The sequence below is a fragment of the Haliotis rufescens genome, unplaced genomic scaffold (genome assembly GCF_023055435.1).
Source record: "Haliotis rufescens isolate VD_foot unplaced genomic scaffold, xgHalRufe1.0.p SCAF_10, whole genome shotgun sequence".
In the NCBI taxonomy this organism is placed as follows: Eukaryota; Metazoa; Mollusca; class Gastropoda; order Lepetellida; family Haliotidae; genus Haliotis; species Haliotis rufescens.
Genome location: NW_025963780.1, coordinates 12,681,377 through 12,707,931, shown reverse-complemented (window position 1 = coordinate 12,707,931; position 26,555 = coordinate 12,681,377). Strand labels below are relative to the sequence as shown.

At 38.1% G+C, this 26,555-nt stretch overlaps 1 protein-coding gene across 2 annotated transcripts in view; it reads left to right on the top strand.

Moving 5' to 3' along the window:
* Nucleotides 1-26,555, top strand: part of LOC124122155 (autophagy-related protein 9A-like) — a 279,064-nt gene that overhangs the window by 154,508 nt on the left and 98,001 nt on the right. For both annotated transcript variants that reach the window (XM_048386919.1, XM_048386914.1), the window contains exon 13: nt 8,701-8,775. In XM_048386919.1, coding sequence (XP_048242876.1) covers nt 8,701-8,775 — 75 coding nt within the window. The remainder of the gene's footprint in view (nt 1-8,700; nt 8,776-26,555) is intronic.

The following is a 26,555-nucleotide window of genomic DNA, read 5'->3' as shown; positions in this document are numbered from 1 at the left end:
GAAACCATCTGAGGACTTTGTGTGTGTATTTATCAATACTTCCATTTCAAATAAATAGACTTTGAGCATCTAAGCTGACATGTACCTTTAAGAGAGCAACATCATCCCCGGAACCAAGGAGTGGTTGATAAGAACAAGTGGCCTAGGTAGAAGGGTAACTTACACTTACTGACTCCCAAAGCATCCAACCTGCATAAGACAAGGGAAGTAGCATTCACCATATCTCTGCATAGAACTGTTCCTTAATGGCCATCGGATCAGAGATCGGATACGGTGTAGACATCTCGGTTTGGACTTCCAGTGTCTGCACCAGTTTGAACCCCTTGAACTGGCTCAACAACTGACTGCAGCTCATCAGCACAAATCAGGAAGATATCCTCAATGGTACATACCATCCATTTGGATCGTGTTGTGTCTTGTAAAAAATGAAATAAATATTTAAGTTTGTTAAACCTGTTTGTTCCTTTGATTAATCGGGTTCCCCAGACTTGAACATCTGGTGGAGGATGATATTCGTCATTGAAGTCGTCCTACAGTGAGGACGTTTTCATGGTGCTCGATACCCTCCATTCGCCAAACTCTGCTTGAGTTTGAAGACCCTTACTGGTATAGTCTATCATTCCTCTTCTTGCTCATGCTTGATTAACCAATATGGTTGTGATTAATAGGCTAAATGAAGCAATAAAAGAGATGCTAAATTGTTTCGCCTTACATCTGTATGATGTGGGTGGGGGGCAGTTTGAAGAATATCACTACTGGACAGGAGATGACTTGATGGCAAGGACTACAGGACTAGTGCCAATTTCTAACGATGATTTATGTATATACCATCCCTCAATCAACAAATATACTCCTCTGAAAATCCTGCATACTGTTGTCATTTCTTTGAGGTGAAATTTTTCACCTCGGCATCTTGCAGGTTCTTTGATCTTATCTTAGCAAGGCAACAAAAATGGTGTCTGAAAGACATAGAAACCGTTACTAAGGAATGAGCTCGTGCACATCCCTTACCAAATTGACGGAAGGTGTCCAGTATACTGCATTATTGCCTTGCAGCTTCACTGTACTGGAACATTATTTTTCTGTAACACTGTTCCACTCCAGAGGACAAATCTTTTTCACAGGTGTCGTAAATTTTGCTTGTCTAACTTAAATCTTGACAACTCGAGTGTGACCATCATGTCCAGGAAATATCTTGACTATCCTGCCAAGAGGCCAACTCTAAAGTCTTTGGTTGGAGTTAACCATTTTTTCCTGACATTAAGAATTGGCAAGCTCTTGGACTCCATCGACTCCTTGGAGTAAACGATGAATCAATTTATGGAGCAAATTCTACTTCCATCTGGCCGTGAATGTAATGGTTTCGTGTTAAAGGTGGCTCATCTTACGCTTGAGCACTCTGGTCAGTCAATGGTGCAGAAGTAACAAGAACTTCTGCCCCTGTGAAGGCAGTCATTAACTCCTCATCAGTAACATCTCCAGCATTCAATATTGCAGAGATAGACACCCCCAAAGTGAGGTGCATGATGAGGATTGAATGTCCAAGAAACTTCTTTGTTTGAAAGTGAAGTTTTAACTGCATCTGAGTCTAGTTCTGACACAAGAACCTTCAACTCCTTTGCAGCCCCAACAAAATTTGTGCCATTATCTGAAATTATTTCCTTAACCTTTAGCCTGCTGAATTATTTTCACACTTCTTACACCTGCCTGCTGGATTAATTTTAGCATAAGGCGCTCTAGAGATGGTGGGTGATTTCAAACAGTCGGTGCCTCATTAAACAAGGGCCAATTGAAGAAATATTTTGCACATTTATCAACATCAATATGCCATTCTAAAAAAGGCGTTCAAAAAGGATTCTATGTCAAGTCCATATGCCATCCTTTAGTGTACAGCTCGTGTAGAGCAACACATAAAGAGACAAAGGTATCGCTTTTGGCGATGTTTTCCTTGACCTTGCATGGTGATAAATGGGCCAACAAAGTCAACACCAACTTGAGTAAATGCACGTAATGAAAATTTCACTGTGATTGCCGGAAGATCCACCATGATTTGATTTATGGGTTTTGTCTTTAGGCGCTGACACCAAGAATGCTCTCTCCAACTCAAGAATCTCTTAATGGCTGAAATAATGCAGAACCCTGACGATAGTGCTGCCAAAATACTGTTTGTACCCATGCACTCTCCTTCTTCAGGATACTTTTTGACTGTCAGTTTTGTAACCCAATTTCGTCTTGGATGGGAAAACTGGCATCTGCAGATAACGCCTCTGCATATTTCAATCTTCCACCAGATTGCAGATCACCTTTTTTACGGATACAGGTTGGTACACAAGAATTGTTGAAGAATTTGAAAACCCATGCAAGAACTCTGCAAAGTTGTTTCCAGTCTGAAAAACTAGAAGGTTCTAAACGCCAAGGTGGTCAACTGTGTCACTCAACCTTAGAACATCCATCTGAGGAATTCGTTGTTCAAGTTTATCACAGTGACTGTAGTCAACAACTAGTTTTGGCAAATCATTTTCAGTTGAAGTCAGGAACCATTTCTTGTTCTCCAGTATTTGAACTTGAGCACCCCTGCTGACAATATCTGCAGCATTCAATTGTGAGGGCTTCTTGTGAAGCATCTGCCAAAATATGCAGCTTTTTTTTTTTCTATATCAGAAGCAACTTGAATGCATCCCCATACCCGAATAGATCTAAGAAGTTCTATTTCGTGATACCACTGCCATGCTTTCTAATTGGTGGTTGATAACTTCATCCCACCCAGAACCTGTTGTCCATATTTTTTGGAGGATAACTTTGGCCCTTATGATGAAAGGTGCCAATATGCCAAGAGGATTGAAGAGCTTTGCAGTCTCTCTCAGAAAGTTTCTTTTTGTCATGCTAAAACTGTTGAACTGTCTTGAACATGGTAACAGAAACGAAAGTCATTACTTTTTGCATTCCATCTCAGATCAAGAGCTTTAACTGAAGGCAACTCATTCATTCATGTGTATATTGATCTCCTTCAGTCTGTCTTCAAGGGGAATGTTGTCTAGAACCTGTAAAGAAATAGACACCCATTTTCTGGCATTCATACCTGCTGAAAGCCATAATGCATTTAACTGTTGATACAGTTCTAGTCTATCACTTTCCAGTGAACCCATGTTATCATTCATGTAAGTGTAAGTGAACTGTTTCTGCAGCCAATGGAAATTCTTTTTCGTGATTTTTTCGCATGTTCTTGTGAAATATATTGTGCCAAGAAAGGAGAACAATTCATTCCAAACACAACTCTTGAAAATTCGTAAACATCAGGTGTTTGGTTCTGGTCCATACTTCTCTGGAGATACATCTCAGTGATGTCACAAATGATTGAGACTGGGTGCTTCCTGAAGCGAAGGAAAATCTCAAACAAATCATTTTGTTATGAATTGTATCATTCAAGGACAAACCATTACATTTTGCTGATGCGTCAAAGACTATTCTAATTTTTGTTAGAATATGAGGAAAATGAGGTAAAAACCATTTTGTTTCTTTAATTTCTTTTTCCAGCACTTTCCTGATGTAACCTTTGTTGATGTACTGTGGAATGACATCGTCATATGCCTCTGAAATGGCTTTGTATTTGGACATCTTCTTTTCAATGTACAACAACCGACTAAAAATCATATCATAGTTGTGTGTAAGTTCATCAGTTGTCTTTTTCCAAGGAACTCCAACCTTGTGCCTACCATTGCAGTACTGAAGAGAAGATTGTACAGAATCAACAGCCATTTGATCATTCACACTCATGATGGGATTAGAACTGGAAATATTTTCTATTTCTCAGAATCGTTGGATCAGAAGATCCAAGTCTTTTTCCCCACTGTTCATTTGTCAATCTTGTTAAATGTACCTGCTCCTTGTTTCTTGTTAACATGGAGCCCTTTTACATTCCCTACATACGTCCACCCCAAAAGTGTGCGTCTAGCCACCGGTTCCCCAGGCCTACCACAGACATCACCACGGGATGAGTGCAGTTCCTGATAATCCATACCTATAGGAAACTGTATGTCGCTCAAATGAGACCATTTCTGTGCATATTTGTGCCAATCAAAAACTTTCATGTTGCCAGTGACAACGGACATACTGTCAAACGTTTCTATTTTACTGTTAAGAAAGTTAACAGATGCTTGCATCATCTAACAAGGCATTGACCACTATTCTGTTTTTACCTTTCATTCTGTACAACTGGAATGGTTCTAAGTGCAGATAAATTAGATTGCTGCTTTGTAGTGGACTAGAAAATGCTCTCAGAGATAATAGTGCCTTTTTTATGAGTTACTCCAGCACCATTACCATTTTTATTTTTATTGCTTCCTTTGCAATCTTCATGTATCAGGCGATTTATGAGTAGCTTGACAACTGTCTATAAACACATTTTTCTGATATGGTACATGAAGCCCCATGATGTTTTGTTCCAAGACATCGACAACAAAGATTAAGTTCCTTTGCTTTATCGTATCGTTGGGGAACATCAAGAGATTTAAATATCCTGCATTTCTAAATCTTGTGATCGGAAGTTTTACAGACATGACAATGTTGTACCTTGCTTACACCCTGTGTCTGCTGAAACAATATATGTTCATTTGTTGCAGGAGCACTGCAAACATGAGCCATAAATTCAGCTTTCCACCCTTCATAGTGTTTTATATCTCCAGAGAAAGTTGGTATTGAAACTCTTTTCAATTGCTTCAATAAATCCTGGCCAATACTGTTATGAGTCAACCTAACTCACTCACGCTATGCAATTAACGATATGAAAGCCCCGAATCTAGAGTTCCATCATGTTCTGGTTTGGGATGTGGAACCTGTTCATAATTCTTGGACTTTTGCTGTGTGTGCTTGCCATCAGAACTGCAACTCTGAGCACCACCAACACTAGCTCCCTTATCAGACTCATGATGTTTACTGCCTTTTGCTCTATGAAAAGTTATACTTTTTCTGAGTGGTATATATCAGGTATTCCCAATGGAATAGACTTAGATGAACTTGAATCCAACGTGTTGCTAAGAGACACTTGTGCTTTGCCAACAGCTGAATCTATGACTTCCTCAATTTCATCAAGTCCAACAATTTATTCTTAGTTTTAGTCATCACTGATTTAGCAACTGTCTTTTGTTGTCTCAGGGCTGCTAATATGACATCTAAATTTTCTTCGGTGGATTCTGTCTCTTTGGAATCCACTTTTGATTTAGAACCTTGAGACATTATCCCGATTTTATGACTGTCATCTGAGAATTCTGGTTCTTTTTGAATCCACTTTTGATTTAGAACTATGAGAGATCATCCAGGTTTAATGAAGGCCCAGGATGTCTATAAATATTCACAGGTAATGTGCAGTGAAATATCTTTACAAAGAAGCCGTCTGAACTATCAAGTGGAGTCAAAAGATAAAAGACCCCAAGACTATCAAAGTTTGTTGCACAGTGGAAGGCGACAATCACATGTCTACTTTCCATTCTTCTGACTTCCACTTGAAATTATACAATTAATTGGGAACTAAACCTGATTCTCTTATCATGACATATATGGGGAACTAAATGTAATTCTCTTATCATAAAATATATGGGGAACTAAACGTAATTCTCTTATTAAATGAATTATAATAAAAAAACCATGACAACGAATGTAGGAATGAACCACTAACTATAGGAGCAAGTACACATTTTTCACTTATAAGGACCACAAATATTGGTCCAACTCATATCTATTAAGACCACGAATATTAGTCAATGACAACTAAGGTAAAGTGTGTCTTGCTCCAATGAACGAAATGCTTACACTGACGATTGTAGTATGTCACGTTAGAATCCATTTTTTCTGCACATGCAACGAATGCCACAATCTGATTTCCGCGGAGCATGTAGCGTTTATACAAATTGTTCATGTTACATGAACAGATACAATGTTTTGTTTTTAATTATCTCTCCTCAATAGTTGCACAAGCCTGTTAATGACCTATGAAAGAGAATGAATTGGTAGGACAGGTCACATGGTGAGGCAGCACGAGGTCCAAGCATTGCAACAGTTAATGGTGACCATCGTGACAGCTGGGATGTGTCTGGGTGATGTATTTTTGAAGCTTGGAAACAGGTTCAAGGATCATTTCCACTCAAGGATTGGAGCAAAAGAAAAAATGCATAGTGAGATGAGATAGGATAAGAATACAATTTATTATCAAATTTACAATTTACTGAATTATTTCATCAAGTAATTGAGAAAAAATTATTATTATTTTTTTTTTGAGGGGGGGGGGGCACCTGTGACACCTTATCAGCATGTACTAAGATAGCTTTCCTATTTTGCCCATGTGTATGTATAAGAGCACTGTTTTCTTTCAAAGTGGTAGAATGGTATTAAATGTACTGTGTTTTGAAATTTGATGTAGTCCACCAGTAATTAAAATAATTAGAATAAGTGGCATCTAATCCACAGTTAGACTACTTCTTATTTCAAAACTCAGTAGGTTTATCTTTTAAGTAACTCTCTTGTGCAGAATGACATAAAAGGCTGGAAGGTGATTTAATTTTTAGTGGTTGTTCAATTCAGTCATGTGCTATCCATACCACACTCTCCAAACTTGTCATGGGTCAAAGAAATACCTGATTTATGATTTCAGAATTAATGATCATGTGAAAATTCTGTCAATAGAAACTGTCTGTAGTTTCAATCGCATTCACAATAATACCGTCAAGGCGGTTTAAATGTGACATGTAACAATGACTTAGGTCAATGCATGTGATGACGTGTGATGAGGTTGAACTTCTATTTGCTGATGATTTAGCATAATGTTAAAGAAAAGTTTGAAAATGTCATTAAAAATATCCAGACGCTATGATGTGTTTGCTTCCAAATTTGTCCATCACAATTGACAAATGTGACTTAATCATTCAAATGTAATTAATAAACATCATGAACATGGTGAATGTTAACAGTCTTTTCAACTTCTGGTTACTCATCAAAATGTTCTGGCTGCTCCACGTGGCAAACACGCTGCCTTCTCTGGAAAATAAATACCTTAATTGTTGCTATTTAAACATAGAGGGACCTGGAACAATATTCATTATTTATGATGAATTGTCACAAGAAATGACAGAGAAATTGACAAAAGAGCCATTTTACATAATATACCATTTTGGAATGTATATTGAAGATATATAAATTTGCCAGCAGTTTGTTACATCACTTACAACAGTTTCTATTTCATGTCTTCTCACTATGAATATTTTTAATTACATTCTAAATACCAAGAAATTTGATAATTTCAGATTGTTTTCTCTCGCATGCCAGCATAATGAACCACTGATCATGGTAAATGATCTGTGATTGTACTCGTGATTAATTCCTCAAAAAGTCGACAATAAACAGAAATACATAAATATTATTGTAAATGCAATTACCTTTCAGTGTACAATGCTCATTATCAAATAATACATACATAATTATATATAAATGCAATGGAATCTGATGTTTACAATATTGACAATCCCATTGAGGGATCTTGGATGTCAGCAGATGGGGTACCAATCTTAGTCAAGTTATTTTGATTTTATTGAACTTTAAAGTTTTAAATTTCATCGCAAAATGTTCCCAAGTTTTTTACTGATTTAGGCATCACTTGGTTTTTGTTTTTTTTAACTTTTTCAAAATGCATGTGACCCAACAGTTTATTTTCGTTTTGTAACCAACTCGAGTTTTAATGATCGCAAAATGATCAGCAGGTTGTCCTTGTAGTTAATCAAAGAGTATGTTGTTATCAACCAATGAAATAGTTAAAAAATATTTGGGGATGAATCATAGATCATTTCCAAAGGAACCAATATACTATATATTTCTGTCCTAAATACTTTGCAGCAATGTTTGCTTGACTGAATGTTGGAAGTATGTTTTATTTTCCAGTTTGAGTCCAGCAAATTATTTGAATGTGAATTCTTGTGCAAAATAACTTATCAAATTCTCATCAAATCCAGGTTTAAGCTTGATATATGCACATATGATATACTTCAGCATAATTTAGTGGATGATCATATTTTCAATATATTTTTGCGCAACCACATTGCCAATATTATATTTTCACATGACTTGTGCATATTGCACTGATGCCAAAACCAACGACAATTTCAATCAGCCATACTTTCGCAAGTAACAGTAATTTTCAATTTATGATATCTCAGTGAAAAATCCATCAAATTATTGTACATCTTCATTGTAAAGGATGTGATTCTGTCAGTCAGAAGGTCATTTGTTTTAACTTGGATTTTGAATGGTAAATGAGACGCTTCTGCCAAATACAGGCTTAATATGTCCATGGTTTCTTGGCGACAGTTTTGTCGTGACATGCACTGCCAAACTCAGTAAGCCTGCACAACTATTGTTGCAACACACAATCTAATGGTTAAAGATGTAGGAGCAATGTGACTTTCAGGTTTAAGGTTATGTGTTCTTTCAAACTGCAAATAATGTCATTGGACGTAAAATGTATTTTGATTCCACATAAGACTAACTAGAAGTTCAGTGCTTTCGAACCTGGTTTAGGTTATTTACTTGACAATACTCTTCTGGTAACTATTTTCCATAAATGATCATATCAGGTAAGGGGATGTTAGTCTGAAAATATTATAGACTTAAATGCTTGAACATGGCACAATTATTAACTTCATTTTCTTGATTTTTCAGGTTAAATCGAGGTTATGGTCCTGCATCATACTACATGACAATTTTCACAACTCCTATTTTGGTTATCTTAGCAAAGTAAGTGAAGATTGTTTTGTCTTTTGTTTGTTGCTTAACCCGACACCCAGTACTATTTCTGCTATTACATGGCTGGCTGTAATGACAGCAACTGAGTATGAAGCAGAGATCCAATGATTGATATTATGAGCATCAATCTACGCTGTCTGGTTAAAATGACATGCAATCAACTTGTGCATAAATTCCATATTATTCAAGGACACAACAAAGGATATAACAATGGATTTTTATTCCCCATGGGGTGAAGTAGTATAGGTAATGGGGGTTCTGCCGCAACTCCACTGGAGCAGGATTCATATACCTATACTGCTACTACAGGTGGAATTTTTTATGCCAAAATGATGATGCGATTTAATGATAGTCATGAGATTAAGTTAAATTGGCTCTAGCTCACCAATACCTGGGACCAATCATTGCTTCTATTAGTGATGTGATTCAGCGAAAGTCGTTTTAAAAGAAATATCAATATTAATTAATAATGGATAAAATTTACTATAGCCCACGAGGATATTGGAAAGGTGTAGGAGCAATAAAAAAATTAGCCACCGCGGCTAAGGTATCTAAAGATGTGGCCAAGGATTGGTTAAAGAAACAAGCGATGTGGCAGATATATTTACCGGCACCGCGTTATATACCGAGGAAGAAGTTTGATATTTTTACAACGAATGAAGTTCATCAGGCTGACCTCTTGTTTCTTCCCCACGATAAGGTAAAACGCAAAACGTATAAATACGCTTTAACGGTAGTGGATGTGGCTAGTCGATACAAAGAGGCTGAGCCATTAACATCGAAAGAATCAACAGAGGTAGCTAATGCACTGAGTCGCATATATAAACGTGGACCGCTAAAATGGCCTAAGCTATTTCAAGTAGATCCCGGTCGCGAGTTTATGGGATCGGTAACTAAACTGTTAACAAAGCACGATGTCAAAATCGTCCGTGGTGAAAGAGAGGCCCACCGCAGTCAAGCTATCGTCGAAAGATTTAACAGGACATTAGCGGAACGTTTGTTTGGCTATCAGTATGGGATCGAAATGAAATCGGAGCGATTGAGATCAACCGAATGGGTGACACGATTATCAGCCGTTGTATCAGCGCTGAATAATGAAGTAACGAGATTAATAGGGAAGAAACCATCCCATGCTATTAAAATGAAATCCGTGACTTCCGAATCTTCAGCACCGAGGAGAGGCAAAGAACGAAAACTTCCGGATAGAGTAAGGGTAAGATATTTATACCAGGCCGGTGAACTCGAAGGAGGCCTACGTCGCGCAACCGATCCCATATGGTCCCTTAAGACGTATAACATTAGTCGATTGGTTACGAAAGAAGGAGAGCCTATTCTTTATTATCTTCAAGATGGACCGGGTAGGGCATTTGTACGAGAAGAGTTGTTCATAGTTCCCGACGGTACGGTATTACCACCATAACCATAAGCATAGGTATTTACACCATCATTATCAATCCATCTCTTTGTATCTAAGGGGGAGAATGATGTCTTGTTCATTCTTAATCCATATATCCTATGATCGTAACTTCTTAAAGAGTTCATCTCGTGTTTGAACGTTCTACCCTGGAATAATGATTCTTTATATTGTTCGTGTTTGATATGCTTTTTTACAACATACTTCTTAACACCCTTAGCTTTTCTTATCTCTCCATTATCGGACTTCTTTATAGAATACATCTTAGGTCTTAATCCCACATACTCCGCTATAGGGGTCCCAGCACATTCATCCTTCATCTTACCTAACACCTTTTTATTTACAACGCTGTGCAGTGGATTATCTTTAGGGTAATCGCTCGTGTCGTACATATCTATTTTTTCTGCCATATCTTTATACACATCCTCGGTTTGTATTTCCATCAACAAAGAATCTGTGTCGGTATATAACACCTGGCATCTATCGCTGTATTGCTTCTTAAGTTCGTTGTAATAAAAGTCATACATTAAGTGTTTTGACAAGTCGAGAATACTCATACCGACGTACACCGGTCTGTTGAATTTTATATTACTCTTCTGCATATGCAACGAGGCTAAGTCGTTATCAAATATCTTGCTTCTGTTAAAAGCCGGACTGGCTATAAGTTTCCTGAGTCTTTCTTCCTCATTAGATCTGACTAATTTAACATCAACACGCTTCCTTAGATTCTCCATAGTTTTACCAAATACCGAGTTATTCATGAGCTTATACAGATTCTTTTCGAAATCGCTGGTAGCTATCTTTCTTAAATCTGTGTTCAACCTTATATAGGGCTCCATCCAAGGGCTTTGATCGAACTTTAGAACTCTGTGTATTTTCTTAAGTTTCATACCTAACTATAGATACAACTGGAGATTTCTGTAGTGAACTATATATTTTGTCTTATCCATCAAATTTGGTACGAGTTTTTCTACGTTAGCTAACCTACTATTACCCATCAAGGAGCGTTGATATTCCGACATCCAATCTTTATTAACCATTAATCTTTCGGGAGCTAGCGGATAACTGTTATGATCTTTATGTAACGAACTTGGATATTCCAAGTCAACTTCTAGTATGTACCCTTTATTCACTTCGATATTATTCACATTGATATCATCGACCCATTCAAAACCACCTGTGGGTAAAGGTTGACTCATAGCCCATCCGTACAAATTGTTAGCGTCGAGATATAATATGTGCGTGTCGGGTTTACTGGGATCGTATCCTTCCACTAATTTATTATTAGCCTTAGAATACCTTTTAGCTGCCATCGATATACCACCTCTTAATCCTTTCTCAATAAACAAGTGCATATCGTAATCTGTGAGTAGTTTTAGTTCTACGCCGGTCTTCTTCAACAATGCATCCCATGATAGTCCCGGACTGGAATAGTACCATGCCGGATCCAAGCCGTATTGTTTGAAACACGTCTTTCTAAATATCTCGAATATATCGGCGAGTAACAGTACATCGGTTTTTAAGTACAGATCGTGATAATCGCCTAAATTCTTACAACCTAATTTATCCCAGACCGTCAGAGCGTGTTCATAATCGGCATCTGTTATTCTAGATTCTGTTAAGTTACTATAGAATGATTCGAGGGGTGGTAATTCAGTTTCTTCGAATCTAGACCAATCATCCATATATTCGTAAGGATATACACCTTTTCTCAGCAACAAATGACGAGTTATCTTATCGGTATATTTATTTGTTATCGCGAAGTCATCGGGATTGTTCGCATTAGCTAAATTGTCCAGGGAAGATAACAGAAACTGTACGGAGTCTATGAATCTAAGCCCATTACTTTGCTTTGTTCTAGATTTCCCATCCTTGTCCCTATAATGTATAGGTTTAGTCAACGAGAACGATATGTATTTTTCCATATTGTTAGGAATGCACGTTAAACCGCCGTCGGTCTTCGAGATAGCTTGCATAATGAGATGTGAATCGTATCCCCTAAGGTTATGAAACACAACGGGGATGGGTATTGTTTGAGAGTTCATTTTTAGTTTCAAGTTACACTCGTTATGAGCGGCTCCCCGATAATTACCCGTGACGTGGCAATGATCTCTTACGGAATCCCCATCCAGGGGTTTATTACAAACGTGACAACTCGTTGACTTCTTATGGACCCTCCAATCATCCCTCGTCATACGCATGGGTTTCATACACGATAATTTTTCCCTGATTATTCTCTCTTCATTTTATAGATATTCTAGGAACTTTCCCGCTGCATCGGGACCTCTGTAAATCACGGGCGGGTTTGTTTTCCCATCATACCTTACAACTATATATCCAAACCCACAAGGAATATGTTCTTGAGTTTTGTACGTAAAACTATTATCTTGATTATTATCTTGATTATTTTCTATGGGTTTGATAAGCGCTTCGAAGTCGGCGTAAATTACGTATTGTACTGGCATTTGATTACAATAATGTTCAAATTTTAATATATTTTTTCCTTCTTTAGGCATATCGATCCTGATAGCATTCTGTCCAACACCTCTACAGTCTTCTTTATGTGCTTCTAATAGATCTTGTCTGCTGTACCCATGCAGGCATCTTTCACAGAAATATTTCTTTTCTTTATGTTTTGTTTGATCGTATAGCAGCCTGTTTAAACTCTTTATCCACGTATAATGATATTTACCATCTTTTTCGATCAGAAATGAATTGATTCTGGGGATATTTTCCGGAGAGGAGCTTATCCTGTGTACAACAATTCCTTTAGAATGTCCGAAAACATTTATAGCTAAATTATTTTGCTTTTCCACCTTATCAATTTGTGATATTGGTGTAGGTTCGTCTATACCATCGAAGTTGAGTCCATCGTTTTGGGGATAGCTAGAAGGTCTATTTGCAATTTTAGAATCTACGGGGAACAATGCAGATCTTATCATCATTCTTAAACAGTCATCGGATTTATTTTTTACGTTAATTATGGCTTTTTTCTTCTTATAATACGGGGGTAAATCTATATAAGATCCACCTTTGAAGGGCATATAATTTGCTATATCTAAATATAAACTATCGATTTTATCCACACCCCAACCCGAACCTCTATTAGTCCAGTGTTCTAAAGTTTCCTGTATTCTCTGAATTGATGTATCTAATGATGAGTTTATAGTATTGGATTCGGTTATAACTTCTTGATTGCTACGGAAATATGGTTCGGTATATTCGGTGCTATCGTCTGTGTTACTTTTACTCAATGTCATTTTAATCGTCAGCTGGTATTTTATACTATGTAAATCATCTAATTCCTCGTTAATTTTACTCGATATGATGGGCTTAATATCGTTAACATCCATGTTGGAATTAATATCCATCTTCCAACCTCTTAGATATTTACCAACGCCGGCGGATGTGGGTACAAATATTAATTCTTGATGTTGATTATCATCATTATCATCATTATCATTATCAACATCATCAATAGGTTGATTATTATCTAGTAAAGCGATCAATTCAGCTCTTCTCATTCGAGAATAACCTCTCAGCCCACTGTTTCTCGCTCGAACTTTGAGTTCTCTAACAGTCTTGGGTCTGTTGTATTCCAAACCAAGTAAATCCATCAATTCAGCTTTTCTCATACGAGAATATCCACGCAGTCCACTTTGCTTTGCCATAGCTTTTAATTCTCTGACAAAAACCATTGTGGTTGAATGGTATATGCAAAATGAGACAAATGTCTAATTGGTTGTTTTCATATATCTAAATACATATTCTCCCCAACCTATTCCTCTCATTGATGTAATCTCTCTTCCTAGCATAAATAATTTGGTTCCTGACCCTATCAGCACCGTGTTCCTTACATAAACAATAACGACCTTTGACCCCTATCCCGCATACAGAACACGTATAGTTTATGTTTCCGCGCCTGATGTAATAGTTGTGTATCCCGCAGTAAAAAAAATCAACACAGCGTCGGTTACATAGAGTTTTTTTACCCATGAGTGTAAACTTGCAGTTATTCATGGTATATACATCTATCATATCATTTGTCTAAATGCAAATCACAGCTACACTGCGAGATATTGATTATGCATAGCCACAGCTGTCACTCCGACTTATGCATGGTATAGCTGAAAATCAATACAGAAGTCAATCCCAACATGATAAATGTGACCTCTCGGTTCTTTTGTTCCTCTGACGGTGTATAAAACTGACTCATTGTTGGTCTCGGTATTGGGTCTAGTTTTTTCCCATAAACGAGGAAGTATTCGTGCATGGCAGATTCAACATCCTTAAACGTTTGAATTGAATGTCCTTCCTTAATCAGTTGTTCATGAATAAAGTCTAATCTCTTCATTCTCTGCTGTGTATATTGTAACTGGGCTGCTTGGTATTGTTCTAAAGCTTTATTATGTCTTTTCTGCTCCGAACCTCTCATACTAGAAAATAAAAAATTACTCCCCGAAAAAGCTAGAGCATTAACAATAGCTCCACCGACCATCATCGCAATTGATGCCATATGTATAATAATATAAAATATTCAAATGTTTATATGAATATAAATATTCAAATGTTTAATTACTTCATTATGTCTTCCGGGATAAGTCCTTGTTTGATGAGCATATCCTTCGTTGCCATAGCTAATCCAATATCCAGAACCATCATTGGTATGTCATATCCATTAAAATCTAGCTTGGGAGGTGTGGCTTTAGTAATCATTTTAGCCATACGGGCATATCCAATGGCCAAGCCGGTGACCACCGCTGAATGATACGTCGCGTTTACCAACATTTTACCGTCTGTAGCTGGAGTAGTCATGCTTCTTATAGCATTATATGAGGACTAACCTCTAATTGAACTTGTTGTTGCTGCGGGGGTGACGTTTTCTCTTCTCCGGACTTATAAAAGAACCATACAACCGCTATACCAGCAACTCCTACTAGTGCCCATGTTTTAATCGGATTAATATTTGAATTATTTATTAATTTTGCTTTGCGCGCCAGCCCACCCTTTCTTCTTGCGGCTATTTTCAAAGGATTCTTAGTAACTCTAGCTTTCAGTATTTTCACATTCACATGTGGTGCATTCACATTCTCATGTGGTACATCCTCATTCACTTGTTGTTCCGCAATCTGTTGTTGCGTTTCCACAATCTGTGGTGTCACCTGTGTCTCCATTGATATTATTAAGTGGGCACGTATGTTTAAATTGACAATACCTAGCCGTTATTAAAGCTGTGGTGAACGGAGCTAAGAACATTCCGAATCTATGATAAAACTCACAGCTCACTGCGCTTATAGCGTGTTCGATGAATGGGTCTTTCTCGAGAGATTCGCATAAATACAGGCGATGTTCTGCCGGGATGGGGAGAAACGTACTAGCTACGGCTGTGTATAGTTGTAATATAGAAGACCCTATCGTTTTAGTCATGGTAGCTCCCAGTCTAGACTCGTAACGAGCGTACAGTTTTTTAATCTCTTCGTCGGTCATGTTATCAATTTTTTCGATGGTATAATTTTCTCCCAAATATTGGGAACATTTTCCACCGGCTACCAAAGCGGCGAGTCTTTCTCTATGTTTATCTAAAGATTTATCTGTAACATTTTGATCAACATCAGATTCTTTGAGCATTTGTTCGATGAGTTCGTCGCATTCCATAATGTAATACCTAAGGAGATATTTAAGTCTAACATAATATAATATGACATATCCAATACATCCCGTAATAATGAACTGTTGTGAAAGAATGAGGATTTCGAACCACATTTTATGTAATATTAACCGCTAATGTTCAATTTGCTATAATTTGCTACATTTTTGCTATAATTTGCTATAATTTTGCTACATTTTGCTAAGCAATTGCATAAGCAGCTGGTTGATCGGTTTTTAATACGAGTTTACAGTGCTTCGTTGCCGCTAACACTTTTCTGACTTTGTCTCGTTCGCCCTTGGTATAAATGACATCATTTTCGCGTAAACATTCCTCGAATGAATCTCGATCTTTGCAATGAAACAGCGCTACCCATTTGGTCTGCTCTCTGAGATCTTTCAGGACAGAGTTGTATTTTTGAGTAAGTACCCAAACGCTATGTTGAGTATGCCGTCCGGAGAATGCTAAATACGAAAGCATATCTTTCTTTTTTGTGAGTTCTTTACTCGCGCTACAGTCGTCTATTACGAAAAGGGTTGATTCTCCTTTGTATTTTTCGTGACATACTCGGAGGCAGTCTTGTAAACGATCGCCCGGATCGACTCTGTGTACCCCGTCGTCATTCATTACCCAATCTCTCGATAAGTATGTTTTATTAACGCTTATAGTCGGGCACAGAATAATGATATGATCGAAAACGTCCCGATAATGACTTTCTAAAATATCTAGAATAAAGGCTGTTTTTCCGCAGCCCGTTTGCCCGCATATGATAGCGCAGTGCGGATCTTTAGGTAAAAGATTATCAATAGATTGCTTGCACGAATCTCCCATTCTGTATATTAAGTTGCGCATCCATAATCACGTACAAATATATGTTTAATTTACCAGCCGCTTCCTGAAGCTTCGTTATCTGTATGGTGGCACCCTCGCTAGCATTTTCTATTCTCCTCCCACTGCCGTGTAATTGGTCATCGTCCGTTGTTCGCATGTCGAGCCATAGCGCGTACTTCGTTGTCAGGTATTCACCCATCGATACACTCCCGAGAGACAGATCTTTCACGACCGCGTTAACTTCCGGGGAACGTTTTATAGAAGGAAGTTTTTTAATCTCATCCCACTGGTGATACGCTAGCATTCCTTGGCTATATAGTTGATTAGGAACGCCCTCGATAGTCAATTCTACTTTTGTAATCTTGGGATTGTAGAACTTCTCGGTATTTCTTTTAAACGCATCGGAGGGGTCCTCGAACAACATTGAAATACCCTTCAGCGACCTCGTGGGGACGTTTAGATTGATATTCCACATCGTATCTTTTTTGTCCCTCGTGATCTTTCGGTGTCGCAGCACGCGATCGTACAAAATGGCTAAACTTCCCGTATACTGGTTACGAATTTGTCTGGCTAATTCGGGATCCGTTATCATATCGTACTCCAGCGATATATTATCAATGGAATAGCTAGCATCATCATTAGCAGATCTGATTACTCTACCGTAGTCATTAAAAGTGAGTTCGTATTCTAACCTATCGCCTAGGGATGCTTGATAAAAGGGCATGTGGGAATCTAGTAATTCAAAGTCTAAGGGAACATAGAATCTGTTACCTAATGCGTCGGCAACGGCCTTATCTTTTTCGTTGGTATCAACACCATTTTCAGCACCCACGCGCAGTCTCAATGTGTTCTTATTACAAATACCTTGGTACTGTAAGTTTTCCCGCTCTTTATCCGTTCTCCAGAGATCCATGTAACAATAGTATACATCGCTATCGTCGATACTCAAAACCTCATTACCGCTAATTTTAATGGCGATTTTCTTAACGATAGCACGACCTATGTTCTGAACGGGCTCCCTGTTAACGTCTGTTGAAGTCAAACTAATCGTAAATGCTAGTCGGACAGTTCCCGGAACTAACACATCGTGTGCGCCGAGATTAGGAAAGCGAACCAGAAGCGTTTGATTCTGATCTATGGTACTAGGGTTATTAGTTATAGTTACAGACTGACGAATTGCCTTGACCCCTAATGGATCTCGAAGTCTACGTTGTGTGTTTAACTTGAGTCCGTATTGTGAAGACATTGTTTATATTGAAATTATGTACCCTATGTTTAATATAAAAATGGCTAATTTTGAACATAATGACTTAGATCTAAGTACATTTGATAACTTTGATAACCCAAACGAAGAGGGTACTGATGAAACCAACTTTGGTGGCACGAATCTTAACGATGAAATTTTACAATCAACCGTCAATGATTATTACGATGCCTTAAAAGATGATAAAAATTATGTTATCCCAATAGGTCGTGAGTATTCAAAGTTTATGCTAGATAGTAAAGGAATATTGCGACTGCGTGACTCTCCGCATATTGATCTTATGCATTATAGTACTCGTAAGCCCCTAGCCTTGTCTACTATAGCTGGTAAACATAGCCGCGAGTTTGTTCGTGATAAATTAGGTTTTGTAGAATACGGACGAGCAAAACTTCCCGCGAAGACTACTAAGGTTCTTCGAACCGTGCGTACTGAACTCGGTAATACAGATGATTTGGAAGCAGCCTCTAACGTGGCCTCGAACGGACTCGGAGAAATCTTAGATACCTATTACGATAATTCCACGGTCAGTGTATCACCATATTCAGAGTTCAGTATTAGGGAATTACGAGGTCTTGACAAGGCAATGCGAACAATGCGGGGAGAACTCATCAATAATATAGCCAAGATATCCGAAATCGACAAGCATATAGCTCAAGAGAAAACAAAACTCGAACAGGCGGGCGATGAGTTCAGTAGACGCCGCGTAGCAGAAAGATTACGTAACTTAGAAGACGAAAGATCGGCCCGCCTCGAAGCAGCTTCCAGTAATAGAAAGGCACTTCGTTCGCAAATCAGTCGTATTCGAAAAACTATCGATCAAGTCCTCAACGATGACACTACACTGGCCGATAAAATTAAAACATTGTTCAGAGAACAGGGAATAACCATTGCCAGTATTTTAACCGCGTTGGGATTTATTATATCGACTTTGACTCTCTCGTTAACAGGTGGTAGTACAGGTGGAGGTTCACCTCCTAGCGATAAAAATGGTATTAAAGAGTGGATAAAAAAGCATTTAAAAGCATTAGGTTCAGCACTGGGAAAGCTCGCTGAGAAAGCCGCAGCCGCACTTCCCGGTATAATAGGGAGTGTTGTTTCCTGGCTATTGAATTTATTAGCTAAGACCACCACTTGGCTTAGTCAAAACTTGTGGGGGTTGATCGTAGCAATTGCAGGGCTGTTGTACGTGTTCGCTAAGAACTATTCAACCAAATCATGAGTAAGCCAACCGAGACTCCACCCACTACGAGCGCTGTTTTTTCATCGATATGTTGTTGATTTTTAGCCTCAATATGCGGTGGTACTTGAGCATTAGTAGATGGTTGTGCATTAGTAGAAGTTTTAGCGATAGTTGGTGTTTGTGGCTTGACTATTCCCTTTTCGCCCGTGATCGTTTGCGTTATTAATTCGACGTTAATATCTGAATTTATACCTGGTTTTTGTTGATCGGTAGCGATAACAATTTTATTATTATAGCCTATCACTTGACCAATCTTAAGTTCCATATTACTCGGGGACATGTATAGTCCCGGCGCATAAACGAAGTCCACTTTGGATTGAGCGTACTGTAATGCATCTTGAAAACGCTTTATAGACGATGGTATGTCAACTGGTGAATTAATGGCGTCCTCCACGTTTGCGACAAACTGTTTTTGTGCATCGAGCGCCGTCCCAGTACCGATAATGGATGTTCGTGTTTGCGATTGTGCACCGAGAATTGCCCATACATAAGTTCTTATCGATTCATTAAATCTTACAACTCCTGGGTTAGTAAAATTATTTTCCGTTTTATCATTAAGAAATTCATTCCAAGCGTTTGCGGTATCGTTCATTTGTATAAATTTTGTAACAATATAAGCCAAACCACCCTTAAAACTCATAAGGGAACCTCTCCAATCGTTACTCGAAAGTTCCCAGCCATGATTAAGATTATGCAATCTTACAAAAAGATTGTCTATCTGTAAGAATTTAAATGGATCGAATGGTCGATGAGTTTTTTTAACTAAATCATCGCTGACTTCTTTAACAGTTCTTTGTCCGCTGTACGGAACACCTAGACCATGGTTTGCTCCTTTAATGCGCCAATCTTTACTCGTAGAAATATTAAATTCATTACAAATACGCTCATACGCGGACCTATCATAATTATTATTTGTGGAATTCCACGCTCGATCCTGCGGTAATGGAGCACTAATTTCTTTAAGTATACGTCTAATCTGATAATACACATGAAATAATAAAACAGACTTATTTAGCATAAATCCTGGAGCATTAACAGATACGCCACATCCCGTTGTGGCACACCATATGGCAAAGTTTAACTGATTCTGCCAAAATTGCATCGGATTGTGAAACCAATCGTGCACCATTTTATCGCTAGTTGCCGTGACCCTGTACTTTTCAAAGATATCTGGGAATTTAACGAAAAATTCAGCACCAGAGGCAGTTACTATAATCGATTGATTAGTAATGTATCTCGATTTCATATTTAAGTTATGATATAGTATCATTGTATATTTAATATGTATGTTACACTACCTGGAATAACAAATGGTCAGTCTATTGAACTGCTTCATACTATCGATAACTCGGATGGACAACTCGAAGTAGCTCTATGCGATGTAACGTATTACCCGCTGTGGACCAATATAAGTGCTGCGAGAAGAAATAATAGTATAGATATAATAGGTGAAAATAATGGTATTGAAAAATTCATTACTATACCTGATGGGTATTACAGCGTATGCTCACTCAGTGATGAAATTTTTAAGCCTAATGGAGCTAGTCTAACACAAAATGAGTCGAATGGGATAGTGAAAGTCGACTCTGGAGAAAACGTTGTAGTTCCTAGACCATACTTAGAAGTTACACTTGGATTTCATCATAGAATAGGAATTATAAATTCTAACAAACCACGACAGGGAATTAAATTACCCGATTTAGTTCCCTATAAAGAGTTGTTCATCCATCTTGATCAAATAAGCACGACGGATAATATTCAACTAGAAAGTCCTTCAACTCTACTCAGAAGTGTTCCAGTGAAAAATGAAAAATATAATAGCGGTAGAACGGAATCATTCTCGTTATTACAATATAAAAAATTGAAGCGTGGTATTATTTCAGACCTCAAAATTTCTGTATTAGATGTAAAACATCAACCTGTACATATAGGATACTTAAGTGTAACACTCCATATTAAAAATAATGGTTGATGCATCAGGCCCTGGAACAGTAAGACAATGTAATACAATTGCGCTTTCCGATCTCGGAGACACAGAAGGATTTGATAAACCCGGTTACAATGGTAAGTTATACGCTTTACACTTACACGATAATGTCTACAAGCGGAAAGAAGTCACATTCACGGGTAATCTAGGAGATTTAAGCGATGTTGATGTTAGTAGACTCCTTAAAAACACTTCGTACAATATTACTCGCAACGATGATAATAAATGGACTATGGTCGAAGCAAACATCGAGTGGCTACTGAATATCGTCATTATCCCACCTTATGTGATGATTGGTAAGGGACATAATTTAACTAAGATAATAAGTAGTGGCATCGTACTCGCGGCTTATATCCCGTCAAAACGAAAAAGTGTGTTGGTCACTCCCCTGCCAGAAAACCCAGGTCATATGTTATATAGTCGTCCGTCCTTAAAAAACATTAGTTTAAATTTGGTTACTGAATTCGAAGATATTAAAGTTAACCTGAGTGCAATACCTAATATTTCTACGCTTATTATTGAAGTCTTGTTCGGAGATGTACCGGTAGATGCCTTCGAAATATTACCAGGTCTATCGATTAAATGGTTCAAGAATCACGAGCGTCAACGTTGCAGTATTATTCATATCGGAGCATCGCCCGTTGCAACCCTCGAGGGGGTCCAAATTAATAAAAGTGGTAATATTTCTCTTTCTAAGATATTCTTGCCGTATAATATACATTTAATAAGGTTGATGTATAGTCTCAAAACATTTAAGCAAGACCAATTAAAGACTATTATATGATCGTTATATACACTATGAGTTTATATCCGGCGCTCAATGAAGCATTTGAAAAGATGGAAACTGTTGATGGATTTCGATTACATCAAATAAGCGACATAAAACATCGAATAGAGAAGGATAGGGAGTTGAGACTTGGATTGTATAAAAGGTATCGCAGAGCCGTGAATGCTCTGGACGGAGTTGACACCGCTCTTGTAGTATCTTGCATGGGACTCGGTGTAGCGGGTATCGGTTTACTATCAACTATAATCGCCGCGCCTATCGTGCTCGGCATGGAAATAACCGCTGGAGTCTCGGGACTGGCAGGAATAGCGATAAAATTCATTTCTCGTAGGTTACAAAAGAAAGCATTAAAACACGATAGTATTCGGATACTCGCCGAAGCAAAGTTGAACAGCATTGAGGATCATATTTCGACAGCAATGGCCGATTGTAAGATATCCGAGGATGAGTTTCGTTTAGTGCTGTCGGAGCTCAACAAATACAATAAAATGAAGCAGGAGATTCGATCAAAATCTCGTAAGACCAGTGGTATTAGCGAAGACGAGAAAAAAAAGTTCATAGAAGAGGGGAGGCAACAAGCGCGTCAATTATTCCGTGCCAAAACCAAAGAACTGGTTGGAGATTAAAAATAGATTGTATACTATCGTGTGATTACATTTAGACAAATGCTAACATAAATATGTAATAATGGAGAAAGCTATTCAATGGAAAGAATTACCACAAGGTTTTTATTATATCAGTGATGCCAAACCAACCAAATACGGTTATCAATTGTTTCTTATCAATTTACAAAAAGAGTGTAGTTATATAGTCTGGTCTCCTAGTAAAATGAACGAAGAACTTAATAAAAATGTTGAATATCGCTTTATCGATAAAAATAATAAAGAATATTTTTATTACCATTTAGACTCATCTAAAGCAATGATTGGCCCCAGGTATTGGTAGTGGTCCAGAACCATCATTACCTATAAAAATTTATATCATTGACTCCACCTGGAGCCAATTTAACTTAATCTTATGACTATCATTAAATCGCATCATCATTTTGGCATAAAAAATTCCTCCTGTAGTAGCAGTATAGGTATATGAATCCTACTCCAGTGGAGTTGCGGCAGAACCCCCATTACCTATACTACTGATGAATATACAGGTGATGAGTTAATATATCAGTAAGTCACATTTGTGTCATACAAGTTTGACCTTATTTTGATGGGACTAGAGTCACACATTCTCTTCCTTTTGAAAGGTCATGTTTAAAAAAAACTTCATTCGTAAAATCATCCCAAGACTTCTTTGTTATTTTGTGAATGAAAACCACGACTGTCCTTCCATCCATTTTGTTTGTCAATGATTCCTGTGAATCCTTAACCTACATTACATCATAGCCTGTATTTTGCCTGCAGACACGCTATTACTAAATCTTCAGATTTTCAACAGAAGTTCTCTTCACTGTCAACTACACACTAGTTCTTCCCCTAATAGCACATGTAGCTCTTTAGCTCTTCTGTGACAAAAGGCAGAAAAAACGTCATTTCTTTCCTCTGTGTGCTAGAGTCAACACCTATCATCTAGCACCTGGTATAAGGTAGTGACACTGTTTTATTAATTTCTTCAGAAATATTATTTTACGATCTGGCTGGATTACATGAGTATACTAGGGTTTGTTTTTGTGTATTTCTCACGATGGCGTCTTCCTCTTCCCTGCTGACATTCCAGAAGTGTGGCTAGTTCAGGATAACTGGAGATCCCCATAACTTCTGTTAGAAGTGTAGGGAGACTTCATGCTTGGCAGAGGCGAGATGTAACTTTGGTTTTCTCCTGTCCATGTCCGTTGTCTTATCTTGGTTTCCTTATCCATCCAACCAAGTCAGCAATTTATCCGGTACAAGACATCGGGGCCAGATTTCTTCTATCTACAGGTATCTTTGCCCCCCAGAGGACCAGTTCAACAAGTCCATAGCCATGATCAACTCAGTCCGAGACCAACCTACTAGATGGATCAGATGGTGGATGTCTTTCATGGGGACGCTGTCCTCTCTACAAGATATGACTCACAGAGGGCGATTACAATTTAGCCCGCTACAGATTTGATCAACTCCCTATGATCCCAGACCCTGGATACACGGATACTCATACCTCTCCACCTCAGCCAAGATCTATCTAACCTGGTGCACTCGACGAGATCATGTGATGACGGGATTCCACTCACACTACCAGCTCCAGAACATCACATGTTCTCAGACGTGTTAGATTCAGGTTGGGAAGCTCCCATGGACGACCTCCAAGTTCAGGGTTTATGGACCAAAACGGAAAAACCTCTACACATAAACTGCAGAGAGATAAAAGCAATTTGTTATGTGCTCCAGACTTGGAAAGATTGCCTCATCAAATCATCCGTCCTCATTGCCACAGACAACACGACAGTGGTGGCCTACATTGAGCAAGGTGGAACCAAGTCCAGTTCGTTGATGACTGAAACCACTCACCTATTTGCCTTGGCCAACTCATTCAGCTGCCAGATGGAAGTGAGACATATTCCAGGAAAACTGAACATACAAGCAGACAGACTATCCCCGAGGCCTCTGCTCCATTATTTTTAAGGGATGGAGAGTTACTCTGACATTCCCCTCTACTTACATCATAGCCAGAATATACCAGAGGGATAAGGTGGGATCTGCCTCATCCCTACTTTTTCACTTTGTCAAAATATTCTGTCGTGGAAAATATTTGAAAAATAAACCTGAACTCTTTGTAGACTGTATTTATACTGTGTGAGTCTCCCTTGCATGATGCACGAAGAATACGTTCTCTGCCGCTGTTGCACGTGCACCAAGCTTTGTTGCGAGCTTAGATTTCCAATGCATGGTACAAGGGTCTTCATAATTTTGTTGGGTCCTAAACTAGTATTTATCAATCGCTTGCACATTGTCAATACATGCTGACAGGAATAATAGGAAACATAGAGCCCCGAACAAGGATATACAGTAGAACATGGATATAACGAACTACAAGGGACCAGAGAAATCAGTTCGTTATATCCGTTGTTCGTTATACACATTTTCGTTTGGAAAAGTCCGCCATATTTGATAAGACAAAACACAATACACATAATTGCAGTGTTACACATGAAATCTTCATGGCCTAATTTCACTGCAAGTTCGTCAGCTTTGGTCTGCAGTAACGAACCACTAAGCGGAAAGTTTTCGCTTCTCACGGCTTGAAACCATTTGAAGAGGTCCTCCTCTACGTGTTGGTGATTGGCAGCTCGTAACCACTTCCGGGCGGGGCCAAAGTCGGTTGAGTCGCAGGATTCAAGAATGGATTCTCTCTTCTTCATAATGGTACTTAATGTTGATTTTGGAATGTCAAATTCCATTGCAATGTATTTCTTGGTTTTTATGCCAGCATCAACCGCATTAATAATTATCAATTTCGTGTGCATGTACAGGTAAGGTGAACACAATGCAAATTTAACAAGGTTGATCTGTCACCGCTGATTGTATTAATTCGCCTCCATTGTGTTGATTCGCCGCTGATTGCGTACAGCCAATTGTCAGTGACACTTTACACTGAGTGAGATTTCTCAGATCGCTATACATGTCACTAATTAGTGATAGATGGGCTTGTTGGTGATCAGATATCAGTTCGCTGTATCCGTTAGTTCGCTGTAGAGAGTTTGTTATACACGTAAATTGTATATGATATTATAAATCGGGGATTTTTTAACAGTTCGTTGTATCCGTTTGTTCGCTATATACATGTTCGTTATATCCGTGTTCTACTGTATATATTACCTGATTTGTATTTTCTCGTCAAAGGTTTATCTAATTGCTATAAATATAAACATTGTTGTAGGTAACCTGCTCTAACACTAAATATATACATATTATTTTGATCTTTTAAGCATTATGCAAAATATTTAATATTTAATTTCACACCATACCTTCATGTGCCGCCATAGCTGAGGTTGACAATTACACATACTCAAATTAAACGATTTCGAAGCCTGCTGGAGACACATGTTTTCAAAAAAAAAGAAGAAATTATTCACTTGTCAATAAGTGTAAAAAATAGTTCCAGGTGGAAATTAATTCAAATATTTGTTCAAGATAATGTATAGTTGACAAACAACTCTCCATTCCTGAAAAATAATGGAGCGTTCAAACAATAGAGTGACGTCACAGATGTGTTTTAATAGAGGTTAAGGATTTGCAGGGATTTTGAAACAATATTTATCATTGTTAATAGTTCAAAGAATACTACCTCTATTACATCAGGAAGTACTCCCAGCCACCTCCCCAATTCATCTGCCTCCAGTGGAGATGTTTTGGAAACAAGTGACATTTTTCACTCTTTTTTGCACAGAAGAGCTGAAGAGCTACATGTGCTATTAGGGAAGAACTAGTTGTGTGTAGTTGACAGTGAAGAGGACTTCTGTTGAAAATCTGAAGATTTAGTAATATAGTGTCTGCAGCCAAAATACAGGATTTATGGCTATGATGTAATAGAGTTAGTATTCTTAGAACTATTTACAATAATAACTATTGTTTGATAAGTCTGTATTCTATGTGTCCCAAATTATTTTCTGCTGCAAATTCGAA